The sequence below is a fragment of the Odocoileus virginianus genome, chromosome 4 (assembly GCF_023699985.2).
Source record: "Odocoileus virginianus isolate 20LAN1187 ecotype Illinois chromosome 4, Ovbor_1.2, whole genome shotgun sequence".
Taxonomy (NCBI): domain Eukaryota; kingdom Metazoa; phylum Chordata; class Mammalia; order Artiodactyla; family Cervidae; genus Odocoileus; species Odocoileus virginianus.
Window position 1 is genome coordinate 84,526,471 of NC_069677.1, and position 26,160 is coordinate 84,552,630.

At 46.2% G+C, this 26,160-nt stretch overlaps 1 protein-coding gene across 4 annotated transcripts in view; it reads right to left on the reverse strand.

Moving 5' to 3' along the window:
• The window catches only part of RUNX1 (RUNX family transcription factor 1), a 263,724-nt gene that overhangs the window by 57,152 nt on the left and 180,412 nt on the right, over window positions 1-26,160 (reverse strand). For all 4 annotated transcript variants that reach the window (XM_070466948.1, XM_070466947.1, XM_070466946.1 and 1 more), the window contains one exon: window positions 13,155-13,259. In XM_070466948.1, coding sequence (XP_070323049.1) covers window positions 13,155-13,259 — 105 coding nt within the window. The remainder of the gene's footprint in view (window positions 1-13,154; window positions 13,260-26,160) is intronic.

The following is a 26,160-nucleotide window of genomic DNA, read 5'->3' on the forward strand; positions in this document are numbered from 1 at the left end:
GGGCTGATTTAAATGCCTTTATTTTTTCCCCTATGGTTTAGAAGACAGGATGAGAGGAAATGTACCTTCAAGAAGCCAAGTTTTATTTTAGATCCCTGAGATTTTTGTATAATATACACAGCGATAATAACATTTCCTATGCTTTTCTGTTATCTAATTATGTATTTATAGATTTCTGATAGACTGATAGATTACCTGACAGACTGTTTACAAAGCACTTGGATATTTATCATCTCAATTCATGCAAAGCAATCTTCTGCATCAGAGCTATTATAATTATCTCCATCTTATAGATGACTCAGTGGAAGCTTCTAGATGCTAAGCGTCTTGGCAGATCACACAGCAGCATGTTCAGTTAAGAAACAACTACATTTTGATAAAATCTTTGTTGGGGAAAAGAAACAAAGGAAGCAGGGAATATGGTGAATCTGGTTTGACTTCAGCTAGGAGAAAACTGGTGAAGTAATGCAGTGTTTCTGCAGTATTTGGGGTTAAAATAGTATTTTATTGCAGTATTTGGGCTGGAAGGAAAAAGACAAAAAAGCCCTTACTGTCTTGTATCCTGAGAGTTCAATCTGCAGTGATTAAAAACAAAAACAAAACTTGGCAATGGCAAGTATCTGGCCTCCACTTAGGCAGAATTCTAGTTGATTCCCTGGGGAGGGGCATGGGATGCTGGAAGGGGGTTCCCCTGTGTCCAGGGCATGTGCTTTAAGAGTAACAGCTAATATTTAAGGAGCACCTCTGCGTCAGGCACCATGTGTCAGAGTGTGGTCCTTTCTTCAACGAGCACCAGAGTCCCCTGAGATGAACACATCATCTTCCCGGGGCTGCATGTGAGGAGGCCAAGCTCAGGGACACTGACCTGACCACAGGGAAGAGGTGACCTTGAATCAGGCCATCAGCTCTCCAGCCGGGCTGCTGACCACTGCTCCAGCCTGTGGCTCAGACCGCCTCTAATCCTCACATCCCTTAGCAAGGTCAGCGTCGCACGCCCATTCTACAGATGGGGAAACTGACACCCAGGTATGGAAGTGGCAGGGCTCAGACACAAGCCCAGATTGGTCCACCTCCAAACTCCTCTCTCACTCCCCCGGCTCAGAGCTTCATTTCTGAAGCTCGGGGCTGTGCCCTTTAGCAACGCCAGAAACAGACAGAAAGATGTGACTATGGGTATTTCTCTGGAGCGCTTTAAAACGAGTGAATTAGAAATATCATAAAACCACTTCAGAGGTAAGTAAAAATAAGGTGATACCAGGAACACATCCAAAAAGGGCCATAAATGTATATAATTCTTAAGAGCTTAGATATTTCAAATATTTACTTTTTATCTCAAATGACCAGAAGGCTGACTTCTAAGCCATGGTGAACAAAAACAAAAACAAACAAACGGAATCTCAAACATTCACCATTTCAGTGTATGAAAGTACTCTGAAAGATTCAATAACAGGCTGAGTTTTAGTCAATACTTGCTTTAATGGAACCTGAGTATATGTAAATCGTGGAAGCACCAAAGTAATGTATTGCCATTAACTTACTTTATAGGGGTCTAGGGAGTTGGCAGATTAATTCAACTGTATTCCTTAGAAAAAGGCAAACAAAAGAACTTTGCTTTGGGTACTTCAATGTTACCTTGGCTTTCATCTACATATATATAGCCAGAATATTTGGCTTGGCTATCAGGAATTTTCCCAATGACAATGCATAACTTACTTGCACAAAGAACTCACTGTAAATATATCACATGTAACTGAAAAAGGCATTTCACAGCCAATGTCAGTGTTTGTGACATGTCTGATAATACAGCTATAATGCTCAGTAATAGGCTATACCTAACTTACCCCTTCTTGATAGTCAACTGTTCATGGCAAAAAAAGCAAACCTTTAAAATAAATTGTTTATAAAGGAAAAGAACGTGGAAAGAATGGGAGAACACAGAAACTGCAAGCTGGCTCAAATGAACTTAAACACAGATTTAGATCAAGGGGGGTTAATTCTACTTTACTTAAACTGAACCTCTCTTTATTTTTTTGGTGGTGTCAGTGAGTTCTTTCAGACCCACTGGATCCAATTCTTACTAATGCTTTTCTTAGCTACGTGGCTTACGGGAAAAAAAAAAATCCAAGTCTTTGCAAAAGCTCAAGGAGAGTTTTTATGAAAAATGGAAAGTGGTTAGAGTATAAAAAATTTCTAAGTCCATCCCAAAGCCGACAGAAGGATGCATTATAAAACGCTGTGCCAACTGCAATGCATTGCTCCATCGGGTCACAAGGTGCGTCGGGTAGCTAACGGAGGCACCGCGATGCCCAGAAGGGTCTCTGATGGTTAGAGGTGGACACGTGGTCACTGAAACGCATGTCTGAGTGTCTTTGGGGGAAATGAAGGAAACCCCTACCAAACATAAACCAGAAGAGAAAAATCCAAGACAAATGTAGAGAGACACGTTGGTTTAGGAAACTCAGAGAGTGGCTGAGTGTCATGTCTACGAAGCTTGGCTGTGGCTAATGGGGGGGGGGTGGTTTCCAGGCACCCCAGGAGGTGAGCTCTGTGCATCTGCTGTGAGAATTGAGACCCCAAGAAGAGTTTGGCACATTTCATGTCAGTTTTCTAAAACAAAGCAGAGGACGCTCTCCCAAGCTGTGTCACGCGTGTATCTGAAAGGACTCACAGGTGAGACCTCACACATCCACTGTTTGACTCAGACAGAAGTTCCCTCCCTGCTGCTAAGTCACTTCAATTGCCTCCGAGTCTTCGAGACTCTATGGACTGTAACCTGCCGGGCTCCTCTGAGTTTTTCCACCCATCTCAACCTTTGGGGGCAAACCCATATGCCCATTGAGGGATTTAGGAATGGTGCCCAGAATGTTTCAAGGGTCCATAAAAATGCAAGAAAAGAAATTTTACTGTGTCTAAATACAAAAGGAGAAAAAAACTGAAAAAAAATCAAAATTTATAAATGTTTAATTAAGTGTCTTAAAAAAAATGAAACATTATGGCAACTTCATGAATTTTTAAACTTAGGAATCACAAATCGTTTTTGTTTCCAGTCCTCTCATTTCCAAAGGATACCAAGATTCAATGCAAATAACTGCTGCATCTTCAGAACACTGACTGGGTGCCAGGCATCCGTTCAAAATGTTTGACTGAGGCTGTCGCATTCAGATTCCCTGCCCTGTGAGGTTCATACGGCCACTGTCCTTGTTTTCTGGAGGCTGGGTCAGGCCGGCACTCTTTCCGCCCACCCCACGGTCCCCCACAGTTAGCAGATGCCAAGGGGGGGATTGCAACCCAGGGTAATCACTATGCTGATAGCAATGACATCAGGGCTGCAGGAAATTAAATGCATTACTCATAGCCAGATTAATTTCAACACCAAGTGATAAAAGCCATTCAAAAATCTACAGCAAAAAAACTTCTAATGTAGGACCTGGTGTATACAGTATATGCCTGATGTGATGAAGGATATATTCCACCCACCGCCTCCCGCCCCGCGGAAGGAGGCCGCCAAGGATCGACCTCTAGGGGGCGCTGTTTGTGGGGAGCTCAGGGCTCCTATTTTTCTGATGGTATTTTGCTATCATTCTTGCAGAGGGAACTAATTTAGAGATTATCACTGGTCCTGTTGCCTGGTTGGACAGAAGAGGACAGTGAAGAGAAAGTACTTAGGATAATTGCATTAGTTCACACCCACTGGCCTGGTGGCGCCAGTCTGAAACGCAGGTCCCCCAGCTGAGGATCTAGAAACCTTTTCACATGTTTTAAGATTAAGAAACTAAAGCCTAAATGCAGACAGGATTCTTTTTTTTCTTTTAGCACTTCATACACTAAATTCTAACAAGGACTGGGATGTTAGCCTATATCTCGACTTCACTAGGGTGGCATTTAAAACAGTGATGTGGGTTTCCAATGGTCCAGAGGGACAGAGATATTCAAAGTCATGGTTTAAGATTCAGTCCATGTTCCTTCTCTACCCCCTGCTCCCCTACATTAGATTGAGAAGCTACCTAGATCATTTCTTTATGTTCTCACTGGTACCTGGAAGGAACCATTTCTTCCTTCCTTTCGGCAGCAACACAGAACATCTTGGTGACTTCTGTATAAGACAGGGCTAGTTACCAAGAGGTCACAGGCCTGCCCAGGTCCTGGTAAGCTAATGAAGTGGCTTATCACTGCTTCCAGGGGCAGAAGCTTACTCCCTCCAGGGTCCTCTTATATCTCTCTCATCCAAAGGGCTCTGATTTCAGACCTTAGCCTGGATGTGAAGGGAATGTAAACGGGAAGTCGCTCAGTCGTGTCCAACTCTTTGCGACCCCATGGACTATACAGTCCATGGAATTCTCCAGGCTAGAATATTGGACTGGGTAGCCTTTTGCTTCTCCGGGGGATCTTTCCAACCCAGGGATCGAACCCAGGTTTCCTGCATTGCAGGAGCTTCCCTGAGCTATCAGGGAAGCCCTGATAAGTCCACTAAAAACTCAAGTCATGGAAGTCTTTGTTGTTGAGTTGCTAAGTCATAGTCCACTCTTTTGAGACCCTGTGGACTGTGTAGCCCACCAGGTTCCTCTGTTTGTGGAATTTTCTAGGCAAGAATACAGCAGTGAGTTTCCATTTCCTCCTCCAAGGGATCTTCCTGACCCAGGGATCGAACCCGCATCTTTGGCATTGTGAGGCGGGTTCTTTACCACTGAGCCATCTAGGAAGCCTGTGGGAGTCTTTATCTATATAGAATACTTCTTGGTCTAGTTTGATGCTACTAAGCATAATAAACAGAAAGACATTCTAAAATTCATTGGAAACATTTAGGCAGGATTATTAGTGCTTTAAAAACTGCTTTTGCCCAGTCATCAGATAATTGAGGAGCTTTAGCACAGCGGAGATTATAGCTCCAGTGGAAGTCACCCCAGAATGTCCATCTTAACAGTGAAGCGCCATTCACAGCGGGGAGGAGGAATCTAAGTAGAACATTCTACCTCTCTGACCTTCTGTCTCCTTTATATTTGGGTGAAAGGGAAGAAAGAATTCTTTTTTTTCCTTTTCTTTTGGGGATCATGACTTCATCTAGAAAGAATGAAAGTCCAAATCCAACATTTGAAGAATCCAGGGAAAGGGGGATTAAGCAGATGATCGTTCATTACTTAGAGGACATGCTTAAAGCAATTCCCAGAGAACAAGGTGATTAGGGATTGATAATTATAATCCTGAGATCACAGATCTGGAAAACCATCTGGCATTCCACTAACCAGTCAGGGGCAAAAAAACAAAAAATTTGCATCCTCCTAGCAGGCTGTATTGGAGAAGGCAATGGCAACCCACTCCAGTACTCTTGCCTGGAAAATCCCATGGATGGAGGAGCCTGGTAGGCTGCAGTCCATGGGGTCGCTAAGAGTTGGACACAACTGAGTGACTTCACTTTCACTTTTCACTGTCATGCACTGGAGAAGGAAATGGCAACCCACTCCAGTGTTCTTGCCTGGAGAATCCCAGGGATGGCGGAGCCTAGTGGGCTGCTGTCTATGGGGTCGCACAGAGTCAGACACAACTGAAGTGACTTAGCAGTAGCAGCAGGCTGCATGGACTTCCTGGCGGCTCAGTGGTAAAGAATCCTCCTGCCAATGCAGGAGACCCAGGTTCAATCCCTGCCTCAGGAAGATCCCCTAGAGAAGGAAATGGCAACCCGCTCCAGTATTCTTGCCTGGGAATCCCACGGGCGGAGAAGTCTGGCGGGCTACAGTCCGTGGGGTCGCAAAAGAGTCGGACACAATTGAGCAACTAAACAATAAGAAGCAGGCGTCACACTGTGCACGTGGGCCCTCCAGGAATCTCTTTGCTGAAGGGGGAACTGGACTTGGACAGCTCGTTTGTGGTCATTTTTGTCACATTACTCATGTTTCCTGCCTGCCTCTGCTGGAGGGAGAGGTTTATGTTGGGCACCACCCTTGCTTCAGGTCCCCAGATGATAGGTCCCTAAGCAGACCGTGGTGACAGACATGGAACCAGTCATCAGCCTGTATGGTAGTGTAGGTGGTATGTTTGATAGCATCCTCATCCCAGGGAAAATGCTGGTTCCATCCCGTCGGTACAAAAATGATGAATGTCAAGACTATGAGGCTCTGCTTCCTTGAAGAAAACTGAACCAGAATTTTATTGATAAACTCTCCTAATAAAAAATTTCTGCATAGAAAATTTCAATACAATAAAGCTCAAGTAGCAGTTGGTGTAGTTCTTAAAAACAAGACTTTGGCGTCTGTGGATGGCAGTGTCTGGATGGTTGTGTTTCAGTTCTGGCTTACAAACTAACTGTGTGACCTTGGGCAAGGGACTGGATTTCTCTTTGTGTAAGGGTCTATCCTCACCTGATCTTGCAAAAATTATGTCAATTAAGGTACGTGTGGTTCTTTGTACAGTGCTGAGCAAATAGTCAGCACTATCGGAGTGTTTCGTATTATTATTATTATTGAAAAGCGAAAGTGAAAGTGTTAGTCGCTCAGTCATGTCTGACTCTTTGTGACACCATGGACTGTATAGTCTGCCAGGCTCCTCTGTCCATGGAATTCTCCAGGCAAGAACACTGGAGTGGGTAGCCATTCCCTTCTCCAGGGGATGGACCCCAGGTCTCCTGCATTGCAGGCAGATTCTTTACCCTCTGAGCCACTAAAGAAGCACATTATTATTATTATCAGGCATTTTTATTATTAAGAGAAAATAACATTTTAAAAGAAAACTATACGTTAGTCAATTACCAGAGAAATCCATAAACATTTCTGCTCATCCCATACTTCTCTGGATAAACTTGATTTCAAACATTTTTACGTCCAATATCACCATAAGTTTATAGGCATCTTTCATGCATTTCTTTTTCACTTGAAACCTACTCGCCATAAACAAACATTCTGTTTCTTCTCTCCATATATATCTTCTCTCTCTCTCTCTCTATATATATATATATATATTTATATATACAAATATATATATATATTTTACAGCTTGCTATTTGCATTCAACATCATAGAAAAAAGTTATATTCGTGTGATATAGTCTCAGTAAAGTCTTTAACAAAAGCAATTGAATGATGGGGAATGAAGTCTATTTTAAATTGACCGATTTCAACTATAACTCTCCAGAAAAATGTTGTTAGTTGGCAAGAAGGCTAATGCCCCAGAAAGTAGCATATTCCAAAGTTTTTAAGTCACGGCTCCACCCTAGCTGTCCTGTTACTCTGAATCTCAAGAGTTCAAACACAGAAGGTACCGTGAAGGGCTCCATTAACTCGAGGGCAGAAGTTGTCCTAGAAATGGCGAATATTTGTTTTATGAACCTTTTAAGTTTTTAGTTACTCAATGTTCTAGATGTACCGGACACCTGGCCAGCCAGGTGATGGCTCGTGCCCTCACAGTGACTGTCCAATCCTGAGTCCACCCCATTGGGACTCCCCCACCCCCACCCTGCCCCTAAACCCCTCCTTTGCAAAGTATCTTCCTCTATGGGACTAAGTCACGCATTCAAATTATTCAGTGAAATATCTGCAGAGAATATGCTTTGGTATCTCAACATTATCATATTACAGACACACGGGCTAAATTACAGACACATGGGCTGAGTGCTGGAATTTTCCATTAGGTTCCCTGAAATATTAAAAAAATACATAAAAGCAATCTCAAATATCCTTTCCTTGAAAACTCCTTTCACTCAATCTTTCATGCTTAAAGAGAAGACCATTTTTTAATATGTTGACAAGCTTCTAAATGTTCTACTTACAAACTGAAGACAGGTCCCACCTTGGGGCTTACAAGTACTATTCCAGCAGAAGATACCTTCTGTTGGTGTTCTTTCCCCATAATAATTTTAATTTTTCAACAATTAATCATTTCTCTATTCACCTGAGATGTACAAATAACCCCACAAGATGTGGGAAAAACAAGTTTTTGACTTACTAAAGGGCAGGTCAGTTATGGAAAAGAGCAAGTGATCACCTGAAATGGAAGAAAGATATTTTCATTTCTCTTTGGAAGACACTTTTTGCTACAACTTCGCCACTGAAAACCAGGAAGTTGGTTGGGAAACACCAAGTGATTCCATCAGCCTGGCCAGCAGACTAGCAGTGGCACGTTCCTTAATTCTTTGTCCTTTTCTTAATTACCTTACTGGCAAGCTGAATGAGATAAGCTTTCCTTCCGGTTTGTGCAGAAATGCTTTAAGTTGAAGGTTCCATGCGTGCACTCAGGCACTGGGAATTGCCCTTTCTAGACAACCTTAGAGCTGGGACAAATGTAAGTCATACAAGCCAACAACTCGTTTCAAAAATGAAAGTACTGGGGCCAGGTCAGAGAGTCTAGAATAGGTCACGTGCAGATGGTATGGTGCGGGATGGGGAGGTAAATGCATGGATGGACAGACAGATGGATGGATAGAGTGGATTAGTATGAGGCATCAGGAGCTCCTCATTGTAATTCTGGCTTCATCACCAACTCTTTCTTTCCAGCCTAAGCAGATCATTTCATTTCTCTGGGGCTGCTTTCCCTTATCAATGAGGCAATTAGCCCTGAAGGCTCTCTCAGGTCCCTTTGAGCTCTCATAGTCATTAATTTCACAAAACAAACGAACTTTTCAAAACAATTCAACTTGGCTATGCAGGAACCATGTTGCCAGAATCACCCAAAATTCACGGCACCATAATAATGACGGAAGGGACTTGGGAGATCTTACTAACCCATAGATTTGACACTGCCTGGGCATTCTAGTTTACATGCAATGACCTTTCTTGAAATGGCACTGAAAGTGAAAGTCACTCAGTCGTGTCCGACTCTTGGAGACCCCATGGACTAGCTTGCCAGGCTCCTCTGTCCACGGAATTCTCCAGGCCGAAATACTGGAGTGGAGAGTCAATCCCTTCTCCAGGGATCGAACCCAGGTCTCCTGGATTGCAGGCAGACTCTTTACCATCTGAACCAGGGAAGCCCAGGAATACTGGAGTGGGTAGCCTATCCCTTCTCCAGGGGATCTTCCTGACCCAGGAATAGAACTGGGGTCTCCTGCATTGCAGGTAGATTCTTTACCAGTGAGCTACCAGGGAAGCCCTAAAAGTGCATTGGAAAGAATAATTCACAATACTCAAAACATGGTAACAATCAGAAGATGTGTTTACACACACACATACACACACAGGAATATTATTCAGGCATACAAAAGATACCCTGCCGTTTACCATTTGCAACATGGATAAACCTTGAGAGTGTTATGCTAACTGAAATAAGTCACACAGAGAAAGACAAATACTGTATGATCTCACTTATATGTGAAATCTCATAAAAAAACAAAAAACCCCACAAACTCACAGAGACAGAGAGTAGATTGGTGGTGGCCAGGGGTCGGGGTGGGGGAAAGGGACCAAAGGGTACAAACTTTCAGTTATAAGATGAAAAAATTCTGGGGACTAATGTATAGCATGAACTATAGTTAACAGCACTGCATTATATATTTGAAAACTGCTAAGAGGGTAGATCTTAAAAGTCCTCAACAGACACAAACAAACCGTCACTATACGATGTGAAGAATGTGTTAACTAATCTCATTGCAGTAATCATTTCTCAATGTAGACATATATCAAATAATCATGTTGTAAACCTTAAACTGACACAATATAGCCAACGATATCTCAATCAAGTTGCGGGGGTGGGGGAATTCTGTTAATTTCTCTTAAAAAAAAAAAAGTGGCTGTGAACACAGTTTCATCAAAAAGTAGTTCCCACCTTGAATCAAGACATCCAAATGATAATAAGAAAAATGCATGCTAAAGGCCCGCCTTGCTTCCTGGAGTGAAAAGGCAGCGTTACCTGACTCACCCTGGGAGACTGTGTGCATTTGACTTTTTTCTAGAAGTCCCTTGTGAAATAGACAGTCTCTACCTAAGCCTGCAATACCTCTTTATATCATACTTGTATATATTCATTTAATTTAATTTGTTTTTAAGTTAATTTTTCCCCAGACCCCAAATTCCATTTGGCAGGAAAGACTCCGTAAAAATGGGTGCCTCTTTGGAGCCAATTCCCTTCTGCCTACTCCAAAACCGTTCTCAATGATGACTGTTTTCTTAAGTCATAAAGCAGCAGGAAGCAGAGTCCACTGTATATGCAGGCGGCCCATTACAATCACATATTTTTCCCCTCTGACGGCCAGTTCTTAAAAATTCAAGCGCCCATCATTTATTTTTCGAAGTTCAATCACTGCTAGTTCTTTGAATGTTACAGGAAAATACTTGCTATACAGCAAAAACTGCCCTTTTTTATGCATCAGTGAAGGGAGGCAGTGGAAGGCATATGGAGGGCTCACCTGATTTAAGTTTTTCCCTCCTGGTAGGTTTGCCTTTGAACTCTCCCAGAGATGGCTGTTGCTTCTACTTTTACTTAAATGTTCTTTTTAACTGAGGTACAGGGTTTCCCAGATAGCTCAGTTAGTAAAGAATCTGCCTGCAATGCAGGAGACCCCGGTTTGATTCCTGGGTTGGAAAGATCTGCTGGAGAAGGGATAGGCTACCCACTCCAGTATTCTTGGGCTTCCGGTGTGGCTCAGCTGGTAAAGAAATTTGCCTACAATGCAGGAGACCTGGGATCAATCCCTGGGTTGGGAAGATCCCCTGGAGAAGGGAAAGGCTATCCACTCCAGTATTCTGGCCTGGAGAATTCCATGGACTATATAGACCATGGGGTCACAAAGAGTCAGACGCGACTTTCACTTTCACTTTTCACAGCCGATGTACTATATTATATATTAATAAGTTTCAGGTGTACAACATAGCGATGTGCAAGCTTTAAAGGTTATATTCCATTTATAGTTACTGTAAAATATTGGTCATACTCCCTGTTGTACTATATATCCTTGTGTGTGTGAGTGTATTGATTGTTCCGTCGCTTCCGATGACCTGTGATGCCATGGACTTTAGTCCACCAGGTTCCTCTATCCATGGAATTTTCCAGGCAAGAATATTGGAGTGAGTTGCCATTCCCTCCTCCAACTATATATCCTTGTATCTTATTTATTTTATGCATCATCATTTGTATCTCTTAACCTCCTACTTCTATGTTACCCCTCCCCAGTTCCCTGCTTCCATTTTTATTTTTTAAATTTTGTGTGCTTATTTATTTTTTAAAGTCTTCACTGAATGTGTTACAAGATTGTTTCTGTTTTATGTTTCAGTGTTTTGGTCACAAGGTCTGTGGGATTTTAGCGCCATGAGCAAGGACGGAACTCACACCCGCTGCTCTGGAAAGAGAAGTCTTAACCACTGGACCACCAGGGAAATCCACTTGCTTTTATTTTTCAAGAAAGGGATTCTACAGCCTCCTGAGTGAGCCTTTCTGGAAGTTGAAGTATCCTCAAGGCCAACTGCCTCAAACCTCACAACTGCCCGCGCCCCGTCCCGCGCCTGCTGTGATCTGAGCCTGCTTCCTCTTTGGTCCTCGGCGAGCACCAGGGCGCCTGCGTGGTGTGTCTGGTGTGTTTAACGCAGGGTCACTAGGCATCTTCAGTCTGCCATTCTTACTTTGGAAACCTCCCAAGTTGGGTTTGGTTGGAATTGTGTGGTTCTGTGCCTGTGGCTTTCTTTTCACACAGAAATGGGAATCGGGGGTGGTTACCAAGTCCTGGAGTTTCCCGAGTCTGGGTGTGGCCAGAACATCTCCAGGTACTTAACGAGAACAATCGGCAGCCGGGGGGAAATAAGGTCAGAAAGAAAACAGGCAAAGGGCGCCGAAGAGATGGCGAACGGACAGCTCGTCCTGAGGGGTGGTCCCTGGTGGGCGTGTGTTCCCTGTGGGGCTCCGCCCACTTTGGGGGTATCTGGAGGGTTGACTGACACAGCGCCCGGGGTGATCACGGTACCATGAGGCTGTGGCCAGGACTCCAGGGAAGACTGCCACTAGTTGCAGTGTTCACAGTTTGACCTATAGACAGCCCTGCTGCGGGGGCCCCCAATACCACCACCACAGGGCCGGTCTTCATGCACTGGGGGGCAGGGGGTGGAGGGGCACCCTGAGACACAGGCAGGGAGGCACAAGTCGGGATCGCTGGCATTTCCTGATTCCATTCTCCACGCCAGGCACAGAGCACTGTCTCCTTCAAGTTATAGAGAAGCTCTCATTAATATCCCCATTTTACAGATGAAGAAACTGAGGTTCAGAGAGCCTCCATAACTTCTTGAAAGCTGAAGCACCTCAGCCCCGCACTCCACTTGCTCAGCCCAGCACTCAAAATTCTTAACCACTTCTTTACAACCTGACACGCCTGCGTCTCAACTTCTTGGCCTAGCAGGAAGCCCAGTTTTTCACCCCTTACCCCGACCCTGAGAATAGAGGATATTAATTTTCCACCAGGGGCATGCAGATGCCGGGCTGGGGCTCCAGTCAGCCCCACAGATCTGCAAGTATAACCCAGCCTCCATCCAAGGGAAGGGTGTGGTTCTGGAAAAGAGTGCTGCTCTTGTGTTTACTCAAAGATCATCATTCAGTCACCGTGAAGACATTTTTCTGCAGACTAAACAACCCCACTCCTTTTTAAAAAAAACTTTTCTCGCAGGAGCTATTTTTCTGGTACCATCTTTCTATATTTGCTGGTTTTCCCCCAGGCATTTCTCCCGCCTCCCATTCTCTATTTTAAACAATCCTGTCATAAGATTTTGATCTGTGGCACAGAAAGAAAAGGGTCATTTGGGTAGATTTCATCTCCTGCCTCCAAATGAATAAAAGGCCAGCATGGATGGTAATCAGCCCCTTGTGGTCCACTCTGACTCTCTGGCCTTTTTTGGGCCACCTCTGTGCCTGGCCAGTCTTCCATGGAACTTTACCACGTATTTGGTCCTTAGGCCTGTGCTGTCCCCAGATGATTCTAACATGTACTTGAGTCAGTCTGATTTCCTTCTGCCCTCTAAAAGGATGCTTTGAAAAAAGAGCCCGGAGCCCAGAGACAGCCTTTGACAAGTGAGAGCATCAAAAGTAAAATTCTCCCTCTCTACAGGGGCGTGACATTTCCCTCTGGGAGAGGTTTCAGCCACATCTGGGTGATGCTGATTGAAAGCAAGGCTTCGAAGACATGGTCCCTGGTGCCTGAGTGTACCAACTGGGGCGGGGGCAGGGGGGTGCCAGCCCCGAAGGGGGCCCACTTACTTCGAGGTTCTCGGGGTCCATCCACTGTGATTTTGATGGCTCTGTGGTAGGTGGCGACTTGCGGTGGGTTTGTGAAGACGGTGATGGTCAGAGTGAAGCTTTTCCCTGTTGGAACACAAAAGAGAGCAAAGAAGGATGAAACGATCGCCTGACTATATTTGCTGGGTAATTCAAAATTAATGTATGCTTTCCAGCCCTCATACTGAAACGGGGCAGGGCTTGAGCACATGTTATCAGTTTTTCCAATACTCCTTTTAGTTTGGCTTTGCTGGAATTCTGGAAAGTACAACTATGCTGTCTAGATGTGGCACATCCGGTAGTCACACGGCTTTTGTTTGATCATTAATAACACAGGATCAAGAGAGATTCAGATGTGTTTACTTTTAGGTCAAGAGCTCAGGAACATAGGGGCAGATTGGCAGCTAGAAACCCCCCATGTCTTCCCTTTTAATAAGCTCAGGGCAAAAGGAGTAAAAGAACCCATTTTTGTCTTTCCCCTCTAATGTTCATTGTACCTCCAAGGATTAGGAGAAATAGAATTTCTGAGGATAGGCTTAATTGGAATGATTCTCTGTGTATTTTGAAAATACTAATTGTTGGTGATTTAAAATATTATTTTGATTATGCCATAGGCACTCACTGGGTTGGCAAGACAGAAGGATATATAATTGACAGACTGAGATTCAATGACAATTTTGAGCATAAATATGCACATGGATTTCCATCTAAATGTCTTATACATACTCACAAAATGTGAGTATGTACTCATTGTATACACGTCATGCAGTGATTTTAATAATTAGAAAAAATTGTTCAAAACATAATTTATAATAAAAATATTAATATATAAATATATTAGCTATTTAAAAGCATTTCTTCTTGGCAAAGTGGTTCAGAGAATGTCCTCTGGGTTTGAATTCTGGCTAAGTGACTTTAAACAAGTCACTAGTCTTCCCTTTGTCTGTGTCCTTACCTTGAAGGTGGGAACACATAACTTCTCCTACCTTATGGAACTGTGCCTGTGTGCATGCTGAGTCACTGCAGTCATGTCCAACTCTGTGTGACCCTATGGACTGTAGCCTGCCAGGTTCGTCTGTTCATGGGATTTTCCAGGCAAGAATACTGGAGTGGGTTGCCGTGCCCTCCTCCAAGGGATCTTTCAGACCCAGGGATGGAATCTGCGTCTCTGCTATCTCCTGCACTGGCAGGCGGCCTCTATTTGGGAGACCCATAGAATTGTGGAGGACGTTAAATGAGGTAATATGAGTAAAATCATTAAAACAGCATCTGGCATATGGTATTCAAGGGTGTGTGTGTGTGTGTGTGTGTGTGTGTACAGAGAGACATAGAGAGAGGCATAGCTCTTCCTGCAAGACAGAAGACTTAGGTTCCTGGACACATAATTAACGTCTCCAGTTTTCAGTTTCCTGGTTTGCAAAATGAAGGCGTTCGTGGGATACATACAGTGTCACTGTTCACTCCAGTTTTATCTTTGAGATAAATCCCATTATCCATCTCCACAGGTAGGCATGTGCCTGCACCCAGGGTGTTTCCCCTGCTGCCTGAAATGCCAGCATTTCAGATTCCATTAAAACACTTCTTCCTTCCTAGGGCTGCTATAACAAATTATCACAAAGTAGGTGGCTTAAGGGCTTTCCTGGATGCTCAGCTGGTAAAGAACCTGCTTGCAATGCAGGAGACCCCGGTTCGATTCCTGGGTTGGGACGATCCCTTGGAGGAGGGCATGACAACCCACTCCAGTATACCTGCCTGGAGAATCCCCATGAACAGAAGAGCCTGGCAGGCTACAGTCGATGAGGCTGCAGAGTTGAACATGGCTGAGCACATCACAGATGAATTAAGGGCTTCCCAGGGGGCACTCGTGGTAAAGAACCCGCCTGCCAAGTACATATATATATATATATATATATATATATATATAGTCTTCTGCAGATATTTATATATATATATATATAATCTTCTGCAGATATTTATATATATATAGTCTTCTGAAGATTCTTTTCCATTATAGGTTATTATAGGATAGTGAATATAGTTTCCTGTGGTATTCAGTAGGTCCTTGTTGTTTATCTATTTTATACATAGCAGTATGTATCTGTTAATTGCAAACTCCTTATTTCTCCCTCTCTGCCCCTTTCCCCTTTGTTAACCGTAAGTTTAACTTATGGTTAGCTATCAGCTTCCCTGATAGCTCAGTTGGTGATGGACAGGGAGGCCTGGCATGCTGCGGTTCATGGGGTCGCAAAGAGTTGGACACGACTGAGCGATTGAAATGAACTGAACTGAACTGATAGATCAGTTTGTCAAGAATTCGCCTGCAATGCAGGAGACCTGGTTCAATTCCTGGGTCGGGAAGATCTGCTGGAGAAGGGATAGGCTACCCATGCCAGTATTCTTGGGCTTCCCTGGTGGCTCAGCTGGTAAAGAATCTGCCTGCAGTGCAGAAGACCTGGGTTCGATCCCTGGGTTGGGAAGATCCCCTGGAGAAGGAAAAGGCTACCTACTCAGTATTCTGACCTGGAGAATTCCATGGACTGTATAGTCCATGGGGCCGCAAAGAGTCGGACATGACTGAGCGACCAACTTAACAACCATCTTATCCTTGATTTCCTAAATGACAACAAAGACCACTGTCTTCCTAATGTTGGTATTTTCAGGACTGTGTAGAACTTACAAGTTTTCAAGCACTTTCCTATATACAATTTTATCTGGTCCTTCCAGCAGTCTCATGAAATAAACAAGACAGATTTCATTGCCTTTGGTTAACAGACAACAAAGCTAAGACTCAGAGAGGGTGAGTGGTTTGTCCAAAGTCACACAGCTTGGATACACAGAAAACCCTGATCTCCCAGCTTTGTGTTTCATATTATTGCCATGAGGTCCCCAAGCTCTACCTTCAAACTCAGCGGCACCAGAACCAGGAATCCAGACTTGTGGTACCTTCCCTATGCTCTGCCACTGCTCTTAAAAGAGAACACAGTCCTGGGGATGATAATGGCTCCAAACCGTACTCAACAGCTAATTGAGAGCCTGGGTTATAGCTCAAAACTACTTTCTTCCTGAGCTGAATTTAGGCTTCTGGAGCTGAACGCCACCCCCCTGGTTAACCACAGAGACTGGCCTACTGAATCGGGAAGGAAATTCAACCAAAGTGAATATTTGCGAAATCACGGCTTGTAATTATAATTAAAATTCTACTATTTTATGCCCATCATTTTATGTGCAGTCAAGAAGTGTCTGTCCGGCAAAAGCTACTAGGTGGGGCATTTTGGCCCCAGTAACTGTGGCTCATGAAGGCGGAGGTATTCCGGCTCACAACGGAGCTCTTGTGTACAACTTTGAACACCATGACATCTGCTCATGACCTCATAGACAGCGGCAGTAAGTGATGACATTTGGCTCACAGGTGTGTGTGACATTTTTCCACTCTAGGAAAGCTCTGCCTTCCACTTCCTTGTATTCTTCTGTGCAGACCTGGCACCGAACTCGACACCGGGGACAGGCCTGCCAGTGGGCACGTCTGACCCTTGGAGCCCCGCCCTCTGAGCTGCCCACGCCCCCACCACACCCTGACCACGCCCACAACACCCTGACCACGCCCCCACCACACCTGGCCACGCCCCAGCTCATTCCTGCCGAGACACAGCCCTTCTTGGCCAGCACCTGCCGCGATGGTAGCTGCGCCCACGGCCTAACGTGTTATTAGACAAATTCCCTCATCAAAATGACCTATGGGCCTGGTATTTTAAGTGCGTAGGTGTGGAGAGTGAAAGCCTCTCAAGTGTTTTTCTCAGCAAGCTGTGGGCAGACTAGTAGGAAGGCAGAGGAGAGCAAAGAAAAGACAGTTCAATTCCATAACCACCGCCCTGAAATCGGCTTTTTGGGGTCAAACATGGGGCTGGGAGATGGGGCTGCCATAGAGAACTGGTCTTCCCATGTGTAGCCTGCGCGGGTTCTTTCACGGAGCTGCTGGGCGGCTCCTTGCAGCCCTGGGCTTGGCCCACAGTGGGACCCGAGGTGCCCCCGGCTGTGTTGCTGAAAGACTGCGGCCCTGGACTCCCGATGGGGACAAGTTGCAGGTTCACGGGGGTGGCCCTGTGTGGGTTCGCAGCGGAGGGAGCCAAGGAAAGGGGAGCACTCGGACCTTCCTTCTCCTGCCCACAAACCTCACCCAGATAGCACCCTGAGTTCTGGCCAGTGGTTCGGTCCAGGAGGAATTCTATTTAGAAGCACACACACTCGGACTGAATTAAGAAGGTGGAAGAAACCACGAAGGAGAGAAGGGCTGTTTTGACTTATGAAGCCTGGAAGCAGCACAAGATGAGAACTTGATTACACAACCTCGTGGTAGTGCCAGGGCATGGGGTGCTAGTTAACAATGCGGGCTGCCTGGGTTCGAATGCCAGCTCTGCCCCTTGCTAGCTGTGTGACCTTGGGCAAGTGACTTAACCTCTCTGAGGGGCTTCATCATCTGTAAAACAGGGGTGATCATGGTCCTTCCATCTCACAGTGCTCTTATGCAAATTATGTGAAATGAGGCATTAGCAAATATCAGTTTAATTATCATTAAAGATGTGACAAACACGATTCCACAAAGATCACAGCTGGAGGCAGTCCCGTGAGGCGGGGCTGGTGGCAATTTGGCATCGAGGTCTGATGGTGGGCAGTGAGGGGAGCCTTAGTGTTCGGCAGGTGGTGCCAGTGCAGCTCCTTCAGGCTCATCCTCTCTTCTCTAGAAAATTCCAGCAGACAGGTGGAGTGCACAGGACCAACAGGCAGGCAAGGAATGGGGCCTAAAGACCCATCAGGAAAACTGCACATTCAACTGGAACTTCATGTTCAAGGTCACTCCTGTCCTGCCAGCTGGCCACCTTCATAAGGCACAATTGCAACTGGGTGAGCTGCTTGACAAGCAGCCAGCCAAATGCTCGCCGCCCCCCACTCCGACCGAGAGCACGTGTCGTTCCCCTCGACGCCAGTGTGTTCATCCAAATGCCAGCACAAAATAACTAAGTGCTTTATTTAGTTGGGAAGAAGGTCACGGGGCGCGTCTTCCTGGATGTCGGCTGCCACGACATGCTTTCCAAGGCGAGGCAGGGATGAGGCTCCAAGTCTCTGCTTTCTCCAGCTCCACGTTTCCCAGCCATGGGGCTGTGGACTCGGGCAGCCGGCTGTGGTCTCATAAAGCCATGGCTGGACACTGCAGTTCCGCCAGGGCCCCGGGGCACCACGCCACTTCCTCACCACATCTGGAAGTGGCGAAACCTCAGGATTGCTGCAAATGGGCGCCCTGCCGCCTCCCCCCACCCCCAAGGGCGAGGGTGGGGAGAGGAGCAGAAGGTGAAAAGGTGACTCGAGATTATCTGGGGCCCGAGAGTGGAAGCACATCCTTAGAAGTTCATCAGGTCATGGCAGTGAGCTCCTATGGCCATGGGCGTGTCTCCCTCCGTCCGAACTCCTGTGATCATTTGGTTCATGGGCAGCCAAGCCACCCGTGTTGACGCCTCAGCCACTGGGCTCTGTCTTGGTCACTCTCCCTGGTGAAGGTTTGGACCCCGTGAGTCATCTTCTCCTTTTTGGGGCCAGTTTCAGTTGGGATGTGAAACTTGCCCTTTGTCACGCAAGGGCAGGCTGTGTGCACTGAGGACTGTCTGCTGAAAGGGGTCACATAGCTAAGGAAACACAATCACGACATTTTCCACTCATCTGTGCATCTCTGCTGGGAGACCGGTTGAGTTCACACACTTTAAGCACCCAAAAGAGCGAGAAAGGAAAAGTCAAAAAAAAAAAAAAAAAAGCGCAACTTTGGAAAATGAAGAAAGCCAGAGAAGGCTCAAGTTTTGCTCTTTGCAAATTCTGGAAATGCCAGAAGATTTTGAGATGCGACATGAAAATTTCTCCTCTTACTATGTAGTTTGTGCAAGGTCTAATTTTGATCTCCCAGTAAACTAACTATTAAAATGAATAAATCCTCAGAGATTCTGGGAGAAATCTGAATTGGGGAGAAATCTGAATTGGGGATGTTTTTCACGAAGTATCTTAATTTATGTTTTTCACTTTTCCACTGGAACAAGCTAATGGCCAAAATGCATGTTTTTGCTCCTCAACCATTTCCTTGCCCAAACACATACCACTATTTTCTACACTGGGGCTGTATAATTATTTATTTGGGGATTTCTGAATAGAGGACAGATTCTTCAAGTGGCGCAGAATTTCCTGGTTTCTCTGAATTGAATTGAGGTGACGATGTCAGTGTGTGTCCACTTGGATGCAAAGTGCCCATGTTTAAGATGTTCTTTTCCAATCGCACCTGCAGCCCTGCAGGAAGAATGCAGGGGGTCGTCCCCAGCTTTTGGCACAAGGACAATCCCCCCCAAAGTTGCCTGAAAGTCAAGTGCTTAAAATACAGAAATAAGTTCTCCAGAAAAATCAGCATGCATTGGATGTGATGGAGCATTTGAAAAACAGCAGTTTGCTCGGAGAAAACCCAAAATATACCAAGTGTTTTCTCTGGAGTTGTTCTGGAAAAACAAATTGTTTGAGGACAGGGACGGTCTTTTATTAATCTTTGCGTCTTCTGTTCTGAGGCAATAGAAAAATGTTTGATAAATGGATCAGTGAATTATTCTGTAAAGTTGCAGCTTGACAGCTGGTTCTTTATGATGTCTGACTTCACTTGGAAGGTCTGACTCTCCTTTTCATTGGCCTGGGTGTGAGCTCTGCTTCACTAAGCGGATGGTTGGACAAGCCCTTCTCTTCATGAGAAGCATTAACCAAACCCAAAAGAACCATAATGCTCTCACATGATTTTTGCATTTCTTCCAGAGGAGGCAGGCAGGCTACAGTTCATGGGATCGCCAAGAGTTGGACAAGACTGAGCGACTAAGCACAGCATACCCGCTAGATATCACAGTCCCTTTCTGATCTTCCTTCTTCCTTTTGGTGTCCAGTGCCTGCGTGTCTCAGATGAGCAACCAAGGTTAATCCTTGTAGCCCAAACACCTCCAGGGCCTTGAATTCACAGCTTCTTTAGGCCAAGGCCACGCCCTCTGCCCTGTATTTCCACCCTGGGGAGTCCTCTGGTTGGTGCACCCCAATTCCCTATTCTCCACCCATCAGTCCAAATGCCACATGGGACAGGTGGCCATGGTGACCTCCTGCGGCTGGCCTAGTCCTGGCCCCGACCCGATGGTGCCCACAGCCCAGTACCTGAAATACACAGCCTACGGCCAACTAGCACTGCGGCAGAGAGGCCCAGGGGTGGGCATTCTGCAGGGAAATCGGCATCAGGGTCCTCAGGGCCTGCTCACCAGCCTGTTGGCACCCATGGCTCTGCTGCAGGAGGCTAGGAGGGCGGGTAGGGGGCGGAGGCTGAGCAGGAAGAAGAGGGAAGCTCCAGGCAAGACTGCAGGCCTGGTAGGCGGGGCCTGCAGGAGCTGATTTCTAGACACGGTGACATTTACCTCCATATCCGCAGGTTCAGCACCTGCAAATTCAACCCCAAAACCACCTTGGATCCCGCCTCTGAGCTCCCAGCTACGCTCCCAAGGCCCTGCCTGCTCTTCAGCCTGCAGCCCCAGCCCCTTCACACCGTTTGTATATGGTGATGTCAATTCCCTGCTTAAAACCTGCTGACGCTTCGTTTCGCCAGGATCAGACCAGATTCCCAGCATGGGATGTCACGGCCCTCTCTGCTGGCTGGATGCTCCTCTCCCACCGTGTTTTCTCTACTTGGACATCCTTCCTGATGCCTTCCCCTGGACAGCCGCCTCGTCATGCTGAGATGTCTCCACTGAGATGACAAGTGGTCCAGAAAGACCCCTAAGCTTGTGGTGGGTGAGGCCCCTGGTGGTACATTTTGCCTCGGTCGCTCCTGTCTTTTCACCCTAGCACTGGCCACTCAGAACAGCCACATCTGTTAACTGGGGGCCCCTCATTGACCCTGGCAGGCTGTGGCTTCTCTCTGGCTGACCTTTGTGTCCCCGGGGCTAGCCTAGTGCCTGGCACACGGCAGATGCACACTGTTCATCTGATGAATGAATGAATGAATGAAATACCCTCATGAAATGACCTCTGCGGGTGGAGGACAGTTCTAATAAAGTAGCCATGGGCACTATACTTATTTGATCAAAGACGGTCCAAAGTCTGTGAACGACTCACCAGTGAAAACAGAGAATACCAGTCAATTGCAGGGTATGACTATACCTGAGATGACTATATTATTATTATTATTCCTGTGTTTATGTACAGATAAACACAGCAAATGCCTGGGATGACTATTATTATTATTCCTGTGTTATTTATGAATATTAATGAAATTCCTGCTGTATCTGAAAGGCATTCTCATTTTACAAGCTTCCTTGGAAGATAAAGGAACATAAATTCTTTGCCAATGAAGAGTGGAAAGTGGAAATGGTATTGTTCTTGCCTTGCTGATTCAGGGGGACATGGGCTAACGCCTGCCCGGTCTCTGCCCTCCTCCCTTAGAAAGTCTCCTGTAGAAGGAAGGATGACACGGAGGTGAGTCGTATCTCTTTCTTCCTAAGTCTTGTTACACACACATCATCTCCTTTGAATCACTCTAAAAACCTTTTGCAGTACATATGAAGGGCACTGGTATACCTATTGTACAGATGAGGAGAGTGAGGCCAGCACACCTAAGTGAGTCCAGCAAGCAGGCCACCTGCTCGTACTTTGTCACACTACCTTCCAAAGAGCTGCAGAATCGGCACAAACAGATGTATATGTAGCTATCAGAAATTGGAGGACTATCAACTGGGACATGATGGCCATGGGGGCCTCGAGAGTCCATGGATTTTGCCAGAATGCAAGACACCTCTTCAAGCCACCAGCCAGGTGAATCGATTCTCTGCTGAGACGTGGCCAAAAAAGAAAAACACGCGTGGATGTTGGGTTGTGTTTTCTGAACACGCTGAGATACGACCTTAAGATGGCCTGCAGGGGAACAGCCAGGAGGTCCTGAAGTGCATGGTCCAGGGTGCCACCGTGGAGCAACTATAAACCCCCTCCACTTGGGTGGAGTTAGCAATTATGGAGCAGGAAGAATTCGATGCCGCTGGGTGCCAGCCTGGGGAGCCGGCGACAGGACAAAGGGATTATTCTGCCTCACTGTGAAAATGGCAGTGTTTATTGTTAAAATACGATCAGGAACTAAAGGGGCATGTATGAATCATAAATATTTGCATGCCGTTAATGTCTGGACAAAGGAGTTGCAAGGGCTAAGTTGGGAGGACTTCTTTTCCCATGGAAAACAGTGCCTCGGATTACAGTACATATTTAATTTCGTCTCTTCCATTGCTGATCTGAAATCGCCGTGCCTGCCACGCATAACTCTTTCGTGACCCAAGAGCTAGCTCTATGGGGGCCGAGGGATCAGGATAAGGGCCTGATGTCTCAGAAAAGACTCATTTAAACAAATAAAAAAAGCAGGTCCCAGTTGTATTGTTTGTTAGGAGCTCACAGAGCTGCCATCAGCGACTCTGCAGAATTAGGGTCATAGCAACTGACCTTGCCATGACAAGTAATAACCCCTAAAGACTGTCTTATTTCAAGGCAATCTTCACTGCACTCCATCCCCTTTGGACAAAGTTTGAATCGGGCTCTGATAGGTCAAGTAACTTGCCCACGGACACACAGCTCTGAGCCAGTGCTCCTTGCCGCCTCCTCTCTCTCAGGGAGGGACATTTGGCAAATTCTGCAGACATTTCTTGTTGTGAGCACCCAGGACTGGGAGGGAGAATGCTCCAGACTACTGGGTAGAGGCCAGAGATGCCACTAACCATCTCAAAATGCAGAGCATGGCCCCTATCACAAAGAATAACCAACCCTAAACATTGTTGGTGCCCAGGGTGAGACGCTATGCTCCCAGCAGTGAATCTAGGACCGTCCACACAGTAACCACTAGGCTCTACTGCCTGGGGTGGTCACTCATTTGGATATTTAATGAGTCCTCACTCTGTATCAGGCACCGGTCCACTGATATCACACAGGGCTTCTCTAGTTCAGGGTGGAATCTCTTGTGTTTTGAAAATTCATGGCAGGGAGCCTCCTGGGGACTCTTGGGCCCACGTTCATCCTTTCCCGGGTACTGGGGTCTCAGCATCACTGTGCCCCCCATGTGTGCCTGCCTGCCATAGCTGGTCCTTCACACCTGCAGTCGCCCAGGAACTCCCACATGGAGAGTTAACTCTTACCAGTCTCAGAGGATTGTGACACACAGCCGACTTCCACGCCGGATGTGGGAGCTGATAACTTGACTGAGGGACACGCAGGGGAAGCGGATGGGGCAGGCAAGTTCTGAGCGAGGGTCCCCAGGCAGAGTAAATGCAACCAACCAACCAGAGTCCACAGTCACAGCAAAGCATATTCAAGAAATTCCACCCGTATGGATGAACCTAGAGCCTGCTGCATGGAGTGAAGCCAAGTCAGAAAAGCAGTGTATGTGAACACATACATATGGAATTGAGAAAAACGGTGCTTGATGATCCTATTTGCAGGGCAGAATAGAGATGCAGACATAAAGAACAGCCTTGTGGACACAGTGGGGGGAAGGAGAGGGTGGACTGAACTGAGAGAGTAGCACTGAAACATATGCATTACCATGAATGAAGCAGATAGCTAGTAGGGAGCTGCTATATAACACAGGGAGCTCAACCCAGGGCCCGGGGAAAACCCAGAAGGGTAGGGTAAGGGGGTGGAAGGGAGGTTCAAGAGAAAGGGGACATATGCATGTTTATGGCCGATTCTCACCGTTGTGCGGCAGAGACCAATACAACATTGTAAAGCCATTATCCTCCAGTTAAAAAGAAATTAAAAAAAAAAAGAAAATTCCACCCGTAGGAGCCACCACCATGATTCAATGAGAACACCAGAGGACTCTTTTTCCCCAGACCTTTTTTTAAGCCATCTTTCCCTGAATCTTCTTGTAGCAAATAAGTGATGGCAGAACCAACACGGAGCTGGTAGGAGAAAGTCCGGAAGAACCCAGCTCTCTGTCTGCGGGTGTTCCCTGCGAAGCTCTAACCAGGGCTTCCCAGGAATGGACGGCAAGTCAGCCTCTGTCCGTCCCTGCTCCTCCCATGCATTTCCCCCAGGTGTGCAAACCGACTCCTTTTCGGTCTCTGTAAGGTATCGGTCAGGTATCACCAGGACCTTGCTTTTAGCGCTTTATAGTTCAAGTGGACACTGTCCACTCACACCAATTCATGTTCCTGGATGAGTGGCTCTATGGCTCCTGACTGATGCTGATGGATGGGGCAGGCACTGAGAAGCCAGCTGTGCACTTTGATTGCTTGACATTCCTAAGGGAGAGGCTGAAAGGAGGGGGGCAGTCCTCCAGGAAGAGATTTTCCTGCTGAGGAGCCCCCTCCACCTTCAGTCTCTTTTTCCGGCAGCTACATACCCCCCGACCCAGGAGATGCAGAGATGGTGCGGTTCTGTGTATACAGAACTCTGGTATATTTTGATATTTAGAGAAAGACTTTCATATTTAGTGATGTCCTCTACTTTTTAAAATTCTATGAGAACTTTGTGATTTAAGTTTTTCATAAATTTTGTAAAGAGGCAGAAAGTGCTAGGGAAAAAAGAGGAGACATTCTACCACTGATCATGATCAGGGTTTCTCAGTCTCGACGGCGTGACTAATGCTTTGCACAGTAGGGCTGTCCTACGCACTGCGGAATGGCCTCTGCTCTCCCACCCCGGGGTGGGAAACAACCAAAAAGGTTTGAAGATATTGCCAAATGTGGGGACCCACTGTGGGAGACCACCATGAAAACTGATAAGCAGATACACAGATAAGATCTACCAGCTCTAACCAACCCTGAGGTTTCAAACGAGATGGGGAAAGCAGAAAAATCTCTGGACCGACCCAGGGTTGTAGTTACTGGAAACACACCATTTAAAGAGGTGAAAGCTATGTTAGGATACGAGTTTAAACTGTTTCTCATTCATTATAGACAGATGGACAGACAGTGACTATACTCTGTACAATGATTTCAAATGAAGTCAAGGAAAAACATCTCTAAAAACCCCAAATCAATGCCTGGAGCAAGCTGGAGCATTTCCACCTCCAAACAGGCCCATCCCACCTTGCCTCCTCCGCTGAGATCTGATAAGCACACAGATCACCAACAGTGCTCAAACGCCCATATTCCTGTGCACTGCCTTTGTTTGAGGCAAGGAAGTCTCCTTTGTTTGCATAAGGTGACTCAGTTAAGGCCACACACCACCCGCAGGAGGGTGCTGGCCAGACCTCCCATTCACCAGACCCAGGAGAGTCCTCGGATGGGAGGCTGGGGGTGGGGCTGGGGGTGGAGGAGGCACCGCTTTGCAGACTAGGCTGCACCTACATTCTTTTGAACTGTGGTGTTGGAGAAGACTTGAGAGTCCCTTGGACTGCAGGAGAGCCAACCAGTCCATCCTAAAGGAAATCAGTCCTGAATATTCATTGGTAGGACTGATGCTGAAGCTGAAGCTCCAATACTTTGGCCACTTGATGCGAAGAACTGACTCACTGGAAAAGACCCTGATGCTGGGAAAGACTGAAGACAGGAGGAGAAGGGGACCACAGAGGATGAGATGGCTGGATGGCATCACTGACTTAATGAACATGAGTCTGAGCAAACTCTGGGAGATGAGGATGGGCAGGGAAGCCTGGCATGCTACAGTCCAAGGGGTCGCTAAGAGTCAGACACGACTGAGTGACTGAACTGAACTGACATCCTTAATGATGCTCTGAAATCTCAAAGTAAAAGTAGAGATTCATCAAAGTTGAGAAATAGATAGGAAATGTACCTCCGTCTTTGAGAAAACCAGTGTAAGTGGCTCTTACATGAAAGCTTACTCACCAAGGAAACCAGAGGAAACACATTCTGAGTCTACTGACAGGATGGCCACAGGGTCTCCTGAAGGAGGTTGTTGGGATCACCTTACGATTTATGGGTCTTCAACAACCTGAAACCCT